The 11,798-nt window shown below is 36.6% G+C and overlaps 1 protein-coding gene across 1 annotated transcript in view; it reads right to left on the reverse strand.

Moving 5' to 3' along the window:
- Positions 1-415: 415 nt before the first annotated feature.
- LOC143024489 (uncharacterized) overlaps positions 416-11,798 on the reverse strand; it is a 32,424-nt gene continuing 21,041 nt past the window's right edge. Inside the window, exon 6 of the mRNA XM_076183297.1 lies at positions 416-2,769. Within this exon, the coding sequence (XP_076039412.1) occupies positions 1,591-2,769 (1,179 nt within the window). The 3' untranslated portion in view covers positions 416-1,590. The remainder of the gene's footprint in view (positions 2,770-11,798) is intronic.

The following is an 11,798-nucleotide window of genomic DNA, read 5'->3' on the forward strand; positions in this document are numbered from 1 at the left end:
CCTGAATTCACGCTCAAAATTACCTTCAGATCTATTTTCTGAGATGTCGTCGTTGAACAAAATACTGTTTCTATCACTGTTCCTAGAAAATTTACGAAGAAGAACTGTCCAGGAACTAAACCCATCCTGAGTTTTGGGCCCGTTTGATTCAAATTTGCAGTAGATGTAGGAAGCGTATTGATAGAAATAGTATGCACCTGAGAGAGGCTCCAAACCTTTGGCTCTGGAGGCCTCCCCAATGTCTTGGCAGTCAAGAGCTGATTGGTGGAGAAGTAAGGTGTTTAGTCGTTCGAGAGCCTTCAGCCCTTCCTTGGTTGCTGAAGCAAATCCTCCGACATGAAGTATCACAAAAACGAAGGAAATAGTTCCTAGTGTGAAGACTAACTTCGACATTTTCTCTTCCTTTCTTGTGTTTGTCACCTGAAAAGAAGGAGGGATACTTGTCAGGATTATGAAATGGATATAGCTGACGTTAGGAGCCTCTTCATACTCCTCAAAGAACAGATTTTATATTGGTTTACAGACTAGGTCTCCAGAACTGGAAACCATCAGTCCAAATAGCACGATCCTCAGATGTTTAGGGTTGCGCATGTCATTTCATTTATGCTAAGGGCTGGACTTCAGGCTGAAGGAGTTCAAGTGAACTTAACTACTCCCTTCATGAACTTTTTCTGTTACCCCTTCGACTGGAAAGGAGTTTAACTGTATTACACGTAAACATCTTCTTGTTTTTTTTTTTGTTTTTTTTTTTTTACATCTGTTGACAGTGAACATCCAGACAAATGGGCCTAGCACTTTTCACACATGAATGAACGATCTTCTTTCCTTCTCCCTCAGGTTCGTTTCATTTACATGAACAAGCTAACCATCTGCTGTTAGAATATATAGGACATATATCATTGTATGCTGGTTCTTGATTTAATTTGATCTTGAGCTTTCTTATACAGCGTCAGAGGCAAACAATATATTCATCAAACGGGCTTGAAAGGAGTAGATGAAAAATGACGAAGGTGTTGGGATTTTCTTATTAATGTTGATGAACATAGAATGGCTTGATTTCAACATCTCATCTAATTCTTCTTATGATAGTCCGTTGATATAAACGATTACGTCTCTGCTCTGAATAGAAGTGATGAGACTTCAGATCTGGTGGCAAGGGAAGCTCCATGACGACCAGGAGACACGGGGAACTTCAGGGGTCGGCCGAAGCATCCGTTTTATCGACATGTCGTCCCACCACTACAGCATTTCAAGAATAAAGAAGCTCGCGCACCAAAGCAACCAGTTGCAGGAAACTAATCGCACGCTTTTTTTTTTTTTTTTTTTGCATTATCATTATCATTATCATTATCATTATCATCATCATTATCATTTTATTATTATTACTATTATTATTATTATTATTATCATTATCATTGTCATACTTTTTATTGTATGGGCCTTCTTCTAAATGTCACATTCGTCGCAAAATTGTCTGCAAGAATAAAAACAATACAACTAGTTGCAGCGTTGTAAGCAACTAGTTTCATGTAACCGATTGCGTAGATGTCCGAGCTACCTTGGAAAGAGGATCTACCAGCACCGCGCGACTTAGATCAGAGACGGTTCGTCGACACGAACAAAGAGGCTTCCCGAATCTTTTGGCTTATAATCTTCGAGTCTCTGGAGCCGAGTTCGGGATACGAGCTGCATTGGTCGAAACTTCATCTCGGCCCGGATTGGAAGAATTGTCAATGACATTTCATTCTGATCTCTCATCCACTGATTCAGAAGGAAGTTACTGGTGTTGTGCGCTAGGACGTGGAAACCTGTGAGATGGCTACGGTAGCAGTCTCTGTACCACCAGCCTCCACCCCAACTTATGGAACAACTTCCGTCAGATAAGTCGTTGTCCCTGTCCTTGGTGGAGAACCTCATTCCGTTCTCTCCTTCCCCCAAGGCGTCTGTTGCGTTACCCTGGTAATAACCTACCTTCAGTTCATAATCTTTAGTTCTGAGGGCAAAACCGTCATATAAGGCGTAATAGTCATCACCGTAAAAGTCGGTCATGGTAACAAGAAGTTCGTTGTCTCTGAGATTGGTCATCGTCCGTACGTACCTGTTCCCCAGCCAGAACTCGGCGTTGAGATCTCCGAACCCGTTAGCGTATTCTCTCCAACTTACGTGAAAGTCCTCTACAGTGCGAGGTCCCCTCCGAAGGAGGACAGTCCATGCTCCGTCCATATCCTTCATGTCACAAAACATTCGTTTATCGTGCTTCAACAGGTAGTAGGTACCCGTTCGTGACATCCCTCCGCGATACAATTCATCACAGTCCTGAGCAAACGCAAGGACCAAGTAATCCCCAAGACGCTTTATTCTGTCTTCTATACCATCGACTTTGGCTGGCCAAAAATCGCTTGTGGCCTTTGTCAAACATCTCTTGTAACTCGTAAAGCATATCTGAAAGAGCTTGACAAAAGCCTCTTCGATCCGAGAGACACGGCGACTCAACAACCGTTTCCTCGGAGGCAAAGACTCGTATTTATCTTCCAGCAAGAGAACGTCGTTCTTCTCCAGAAGGAAAGACACATTCTCCTCCAGATCTTCAAGGAGCTTGACCGCCGCCGTGGATCTTTTGTCAATAGTGTGTTCTCTTGAGGACGAAGGTGCTCGAGAGGAAGCACCGGTGAAGTAAATCGATGACAGAAGAAGGAGGGCTGACCAAAACACTCTGGAGGCCATGATGCTTACAGGACCTTGGTTGAAGAAGAAAAATTCGTCATCAATCTACTAGAGGAGCGTCAAGGATTTCTTATGCAATGATTAGTTTCTAACAGTGATATTGTCAAGACTCTTTTCCTAGACAACCATAATTTTATCTATTTTTTCAACTGATTATCTTTCTTATGATGTTCTGGGGATATTGAGAATGTCAAAATACCACGCTGGCTCCAAATCAAGACAATTTTAATATGACAACAAAAATCACTCCTTTGGCTCCTTATTAGAAAAAAGTAATCATACCCTAAGGTTGATATTATGTCAACACAAAAACAAACACATACACACAAGGGAGGGAACCCAATTTAGGATCTCCATTTCCTTTATACTACAAGTAGGTAAACACACACGCGCACACACATACACACGCACACACACACACACACACACACACATACACATGCATATATACATACATATGTACAACACTGAATGGGTCCCAGTGATTAGGGGCACATTTTAACAACCACAATGCACTTTAATTCTAAGCCTCCAACATCGGGACACCCAATGGGACCACATGCAGAAATTGAAATGTGGTACTGCCGAGGACTCGAACTCAACGATCACATGACAAGTGCTGTGACTTAGAATTAAAGTGCATTGTGGTTGTTAGAATGTATCTCTAATCACTGGGACCCATTCAGTGTCGTACAAATAGTTTCCCGCGTTTGTATACTTCCAATTGTACTATCATAGTGGAGATGGGTTGAACGCAAAATTTCATGTAGGTGCATGTAACTCGAGCATACAAATATATAAGAAAACTTGCGCTCAATTTACATCTCTCTTGATAGCGTATTTGGTTAGTTACTACGGCACTTGTCATGTGATCGCTGAGTTCTAGTCCTCGTCAGTACCACATTTCAATTTCTGCATGTGACCTTATTGTGTCTCCCGATGTTGGAGGCTTAGAATTAAAGTGCATTGTGGGTGTTAAAATACATGTATGTATATATATATATATATATATATATATATATATATATATGTATATATTCATATATATTCATATATATATGTATATATATACATATATATATATATATGTATATGAATATATACATATATATATATAAATTTATATATATATGTATATATATGAATATATACATATATATATGTATATATTCATATATACGTGTATATATATGTATATATATATTTATACATATGCATATATATATATACATATGTATATATACATACATATATATATAGATATACATATATACACGTGGAGTTAAAAACGACAGCATTGTTGTAGTTATTCAGTTTTTTCTTTGTATTCTCGATTTTCCTGATTAGAGATTTTCCATTAACTGGGTGAATTGAATCTAAGTCTCTATATTCTTCCATTTCTTTTTATTTGAGTTCAACGTTTCGTCGTGAAGAAGACATTTTCATGAGTAAACTGAAATAATAAATATTACATAGTTACAGTAATGGTGACAAAATTACATAAATATAGTAAAAATGACAATTGTGTGCAAATGAATAAGAAGACTTACATTTAAAGGGAAGAGAGAAAGGAAGAAAGTGACAACTTGGGACTGACCGATGTATATATAGGCCTAAGATCAGGTCAGACAAAAAGAATCTCAGAGATCAAGGGGTAAGGAGGTTGGGGGGGTGGGGGAGGGTTAGGTGGGTGTGGTCACCGAGGGTGAGAGAGGAGGTGGAGGTGTAATTTTTGGTATTTCAGTTTACTCTTGAAAACGTCTTCTTCGAGACGAAACGTTGAACTCAAATAAGAAAAAAAAATGGAAGAATATAGAGACTTAGTTTCAATTCACCCGGTTAATGGAAAATCTCTAATCAGGAAAATCGAGAACACAAAGAAAAAACTGAATAACTATAACAATGCTGTCGTTTTCAACTCCACGTGTATTACTGAGAACCTGCTCCCCTCGTTTACTAATATTCATATATACATATATATATATGTATATATATATATATATATATGTATATATATATATATATATATAATAAAACCAATTGCAAAAAAATTATAATTGACAGAACGTGTTCGTCTATCTAAGACATTTTCAAAGGGACAGAGTAAGGAAACAGTGACAATATATGTACAAAAGAAGCAGACTATGGGGGAATTAGAACATGTCAATGGTGACATTCTCTCAGCACTGTCGGATGTTAGAGCCACCTACTGTCAACAACTTTGTATGTTATAAAGTTATCTAATTTATACATTCCCTTACTCATATTCATGTTGTTCTCCAATGAAGAATAACAGGAATATAAGTATGAGAATGTATAAATTAGATGATAACTTTATAACATACAAAATTGTTGACAGTAGCTGGCTCAAACGTCCAGCAGTGCTGAGAGAATGAGGTCACAATGGACCTGTCCTAATTCCCCCCTAGTGTGTTTCTTTTGTATATATATTGACACTGTTTCCCTACTCTGTACCACTGAAAATGTCATATATAGACGAAAATATTCGTTCACCTTTCATCTTATTTTCTGAATCACGTGTTTTTCTGATTTATTCGCATATATATATATATACATATATATGTATATATATATATATATATATATATATATATATATATATACATATATATGAATATACATATACATATATATACATATATATATATATATATATATATATATATAATGTATATATATACATATATATATATATATAGATAGATAGATAGATAGATAGATAGATACACACAGGCACACATGTATATATATATATATATATATATATATATATATGTATAGATAGATAGATAGATAAATAGATAGATACACACAGACGTATATATGTATATATATATACATATATATAAATATACATATATATATACATGTATATATATATATATATATATATATATATATATATATATATATATATATATATATATATATTCGTGAAGTAAGGAAGCAGGTTTTCTTTGATGCATGTAGAATTAAATACGACAGCATTCTGACAATTGTTCAACTTTTTCTTAATGTTTTCTATTTGTCTTATCAACTTTTTTCCAGTTGTAGGGTGAGCTGATACAAGTTCTCCATAGTTCTCCATTTAATATTCTTGAGCTTTCGTCTTCAAAGAGACATCATCAGGATTGACAAAATTTCTGCAATAATGAATACAAATGTTGGTACATATAAGTTACAAAATAAATTACAAAAATACAAATATAAATATACAGGTAGAACAAAAGATATATAACGAGAGTTATTACTTACGTCTACAAGGAAAGTACAAATGATAGAGAGAGAGAAAGGTTTAAATACATAAACTGCTATCCGAGTTCCCATTACGGAGTCTGGCTGACATTTCTTTCATGGTGTCCATGGGAATAGGGGGTGGTGGGAATACAGGGTGTTGGTACACATACTGGAGAATGATGTTAATAGTTCTAATGAGGGGGATATTAGTGAATAAATTTTCCGCATCCAGCGAAGCTATAAAGCCTTCAGGTTTGTTGAGTCTCAAGATATCAATGAACTCGTCAGATGAGCGGAGGGAATAAGGATTTGGGATGTAGGGGGAAATCACATTATGTAATTTTTTGGCCACATTGTAGGTAGGGGTTGGAATCTGGGAAATGATGGGTCTAAGTGGGTGTGACACCATGAAAGAAATGTTAACTATTTGTACAACTGAGGCCCCGTTCAGATGCCCCGAAGGTAAACTGTATGTACAGACCGATGGAATTGCAATGGGCTCGCCCTCGGGCGTTTTATTTGCTCAGTCCTTCATGTCACATGTGGAGGAAACAACATTTCTCGCGAGTGAACTTAAACCCAAAATATACTGTAGATATATTGACGATATTTTCGTATGTACACTCTCCAGAGAGCACCTGGAAAAATTAAGACTGCGTCTACAGGACATTTCGGGTTTAAATTTCACAGTAGAAATGAACACAAATGGTAAACTTCCTTTCCTTGATGTCCTGGTTGATTCCACCTCTACTAATCTTATTACCAGTGTTTACCGTAAACCCACCAACTTAGATAAATGTATGAACGGTAACAGCAAATGCAGTGATAGTTATAAGAAAGGTGTTATTAGAGCATACGTCAGAAGAGCTATAAAAGTATGTTCGTCCTGGGAAACACTACATGCAGAACTCCAGCATGTACGACAAATGCTCACCAATAATGGTTATGCTAACTGTGATTTTGACCGCATAACCAATAAATTACTGTGTGAACTTGGGTCCAACCAAAGCGCCAATAAGCCTAATTTTATTAACGTTTTTTATCGTAACACCTTCAGTGATGCCTACAAAAAGGATGAAAAAGCAATCAAGGACATAATTAAGAAAAATTGTCACCCCACTAAAGAGAACCATGAGATCCGAGTCCTTATATACTATCGTAACCCTAGAACCTGTTCAATGGTGATGAAAAACAACTGTAATAGTCGAGCTGACTTTACATCTAAAGCCAACGTGGTGTACTCGTATTTATTCAAATGTCCAGCCGAGAATTGTACGTCGCGCAATATCACATACGTCGGGCACACCAGAGGTACTCTCAGCCGAAGACTAACTTTTCACCAACAGGACGGAGCGATCAAGGACCATTATTTAAAATATCACAATCGAAATATTGACAGAGACACCTTAGTTCAATGTACCAAAATTATTGCGTACAATGAGGACCCTAGAAGGTTGAAACTCCTGGAGGCATTCCACATCAGGGACTCTGCCCCCACTATAAACATTCAGTCGGACATGACGTCCAGTATCAAGCTGTACAGTAGCGCTAACCTGAGACATCGCTACATTGAGGTCCCCTCTCCCCCTCCCCTCCCACCCCCCACTCCCCCACCACTCAGACGATCAGCCAGACTCCGTAATGGGAACTCGGATAGCAGTTTATGTATTTAAACCTTTCTCTCTCTCTATCATTTGTACTTTCCTTGTAGACGTAAGTAATAACTCTCGTTATATATCTTTTGTTCTACCTGTATATATGTATTTGTATTTTTGTAATTTATTTTGTAACTTATATGTACCAACATTTGTATTCATTATTGCAGAAATTTTGTCAATCCTGATGATGTCTCTTTGAAGACGAAAGCTCGAGAATATTAAATGGAGAACTATGGAGAACTTGTATCAGCTCACCCTACAACTGGAAAAAAGTTGATAAGACAAATAGAAAACATTAAGAAAAAGTTGAACAATTGTCAGAATGCTGTCGTATTTAATTCTACATGCATATATATATATATATATATATATATATATATATATATACAGTATATATATATATATATATATATATATATATATATGATTAAACTATGCAGCAGCTTATGCATTCACGAGTTTCTTGCTGACATGTTCAACTTTTCTAACACTTGAACGTCCCACCTCCTCCTTAACAATAGCCTTAGCCAGTGAACCCAAGTACTCCAACGTAGCCACCTTGTGTACGAATATACGTGTAAATAAAGGAACTGTGAAACCCATAATGAAAAGTACATTGGGTCGACTACGACAAAACTGTCAAGACGCCTCATCAATCCCCAGTCACAAGGAAGGATCTGGAAGAAGGAACCATAATTCTACAAAGGGAATCGAGCTAAAGACGCCTTCTCATCTAGAAGCACTTTACATTAAAAGATAAAATCCCACCACGAGCAAACAAAATCCTGACCAATTCATCATTCTTTCTTCTAAGTATATAGATTACAGGAATAGGATCACCGTTGACCTAGTGGGCGGAGCAAACAGGTCCTGTCTCCTGATTGGTTTTCCGGCTCCCCTGTCACTCCTAATGTTCCATATGTTTTTTTTATCTATCATCACCCTTACTCTTTATATTCAATTTGTACTGAAGATGCCTCAAGTTAATGGAAAGCTCTACAAGTAAAATCAAGAAACTAGTATTGTCTTTACATCCATTCCAAATGATGTTTGGCCACATAATAAGACAGCTCAACGATATTCAGCGTTCAAGTGCTAGAAAAGTTTAATATGTCAGGAAGAAACTTCTGAATGCAGAAATTGCTGCAAACTTTAATCAAATCTGCCTGAAAGAGGAGCTATTACCGTACTATTGTGATATATGTGTGTGTGTGTGTGTGTGTGTGTGTGTGTGTGTGTGTGTGTGTGTGTGCGTGTGTGTGTGTGTGTGTGTGTGTGTGTGGGTGTGTGTATGTGTGTGTGTGTGTGTGTGTGTGTGTGTGTGTGTGTGTATGTGTGTGTGTGTGTGTGTGTGTGTGTGTGTGTGTGTGTGTGTGTGTGTGTGTGTGTGTGTGTGTGTGTGTGTGTGTGTGTGTGTGTGTGTGTGTGTGTGTGTGTGTGTGTGTGTGTGTGTGTGTGTGTGTGTGTGTGTGTGTGTGTGTGTGTTTACCTAGTTGTATTGTCCTAGTTGTATTTTACGCGAAGAGGAGCTATGCTCGTGGTATCCCGTCTTCATATTTCGTTTTATCTAGACTATTTTTAAATTCGTGTATTGTTTTTGCATACACCACTTTCTCATCAAACTTGTTCCAAATGTCTATTACTCTGTGGGGAAAGCTGTTCTTTTTTAGATGTCTTCTATAACTGTCTATATTGGTTTTCTTTCCGTGTCCTCTTGTATTTCTACTATCCCATGTTATTAGATCCTCTCTATCAATAGTTTCTATGCCTTTTGTGATTTTATAAATCATTATTAAGTCGCCTCTCTCTCTTCTTTGCTCTAATGTTTGTAGCTCAAGTTTTGCTAGTCTTTCTTCATATGATAGTTCTGAGAGTGTTGGTGCCAATTTTGTAATTACTCTTTGTATTCTTTCAAGTTTTGTTATACTTTTCTTTTGTACCTGGTGACCACGTCGTTGCTGCATATTCCAATCTTGGTCTTATCAAAGTGACTAGTATTTTCTTCACCATTTCTTCATCCAGGTATGTAAATGCCACGTTGATTGTTCTTATTAAATTATAAGTTTCTCCAAAATTTTTGTTTATATGTTTCTCAGGGTATTATTATTCATGATAATGACTCCCAGGTCCTTCTCATTTTCTACATTTTTTATTTCTTCTTCTCCCAATTTATATGATCTCACTATTCTTTTTTTGCTTCTTCCAAATTCCATTATACTACACTTCTTGATATTGAATTCCATCTCCCACTTCCTACTCCATTCCCATACTTTATTGAGATCACTCTCTTGTGACTCACAATCTTCTTCAGTGTTCACTTTTTCAATAATTTTTGCATCATCCGCAAAGAAGCTCATATAACTTTCAATTCCTTTATCCATACCATTATTGGGGCCAGAACTGTTTCTTATGGAACACCACTTATCACTTCATCCCAATTAGTGTTTGTCTCTTATCACTACTCTTATTTTTCTTTCATGCAAGAAGTCTTCTATCCACTTCAGCAGTTTATCCTGTATTCATCCTGCAGTTTTTAATTTCTCAAGCAACTTCTTATGTGGCACCTTATCAAAAGCTTTTTTCAGGTCTAGAAATGCACAATCAGCCCATCCATCTCTTTCTTGTATTACATCTATTAGCCTTGAATAGAAACACATTAAGTTTGTGACGCATGATCGTCCTTGTCTGAATCCAAATTGCTTTGGATTTAGAACGTTGTTGTTTTTTTCCAAATGCCTTACCCATCTACTTTTGATAATTCTTTAAAAAAAAAAAAATTGCTATCGTACTTGTTAGCGAGACCGGTCTATAGTTAGTAGGGCCTTCCTTCTTTCCCCCTTTATATATTGGTACTATATTTGCTCTTTTCCAATCTTTTGGAACTTTTCCTTCTTTTAATGAACTGTTTATTAGGCTATGTATTTTGTCTGTTAGTTCATTCCTGCATTCTCTCAAAATCCAGTTTGCTATTTCATGTGGTCCATGCAATTTTCTGACATCGAGGTTACTCAAGTGTTTCATTATTTCATTTCTTGATACTTGTATCTCTTTCATAGGGGGAACTTCCTCCTCCCATTCGATATCTCTAGGTTGCACGTTCTCCCTTGTAAGCACCGATTTAAAATGCTTGTTCTTAATTTCTGGAATTTCTATTTCCTCTGTGTATTCAACTCCTCCTTGTCTTAGTTTCTCTAATTCTTGTTTGTTTTTTAGTGTGCTGTTTACAAATCTGTAAAATAGTTTTGGTTGATCTTTATATTTTTCTATGACATCTTTTTCGTATTTTCTCTTTTCTTCTCTGCACACTTGTACATATTCATTTCTATAACTAGTATATATTTTCTATTTTCAGGTCTTTTGTCAAAACCATTTTATCCAAACTTTATCTCTTATGTCTTTTAACTCCCTACATCTTTTGTTGTACCAACACTTTACATATTCTTTTTCTTGTTTTTGTCATGGGACATACTGTTCCACTCCGTCTTTATCAATTTTTGTCAAAATGTTCCATATCTCTTCTACTGTTGTTTCCTCCTTGTGTATTCTTTCCCAGTCTGCTTTTTGACAGAATTCACTTATTTTATCAAATTTTGTTTTTTCATACATCAATCTTCCCCTTCTATATTGTTCATTTTTTCATGTATTTTTCCTCATTTAGTTCCAGTTCAACCAGTATGTGGTCACTTTTACTTATTTGTGTCTTATATTCAATCTTGTCCACTATTTCAGGTTCTGATGTGAATACTAGGTTCAGTCTCGATGGTTCTTCCTCATTTCTATACCTAGTATTCTCTTGAATCCATTGCGTTATTTTATGTTCTATAATCATATCAAGTAGTACATTTCCCCATATGTCGTCTCCACCCTTCACTGTCATCTCTTCCCAGCAGATTTCTTTACAATTATAGTCACCCATTATAACTATTCTTCCTCTATCTTTCATTATCTTATTTAGTGTTATCCTTGTGTCCTCTAACATACTTTTGTGTTCTCTCTCTTCCCACGAGGCCGTTTTAGGAGGCACATAATTTTCTACAAACTTCCTGCTACTCCCATCCCTGTCCTTCACTTCCATCATAATCATCTCTACTCTATTCTTTCCATATGTGACATTCCTCACATTTATATCCTTCTTAGTCAGGAACATAACTCCACCCC

The sequence above is a fragment of the Oratosquilla oratoria genome, chromosome 4, assembly GCF_046742065.1.
Source record: "Oratosquilla oratoria isolate Oo_2021 chromosome 4, ASM4674206v1, whole genome shotgun sequence".
NCBI lineage: Eukaryota > Metazoa > Arthropoda > Malacostraca > Stomatopoda > Squillidae > Oratosquilla > Oratosquilla oratoria.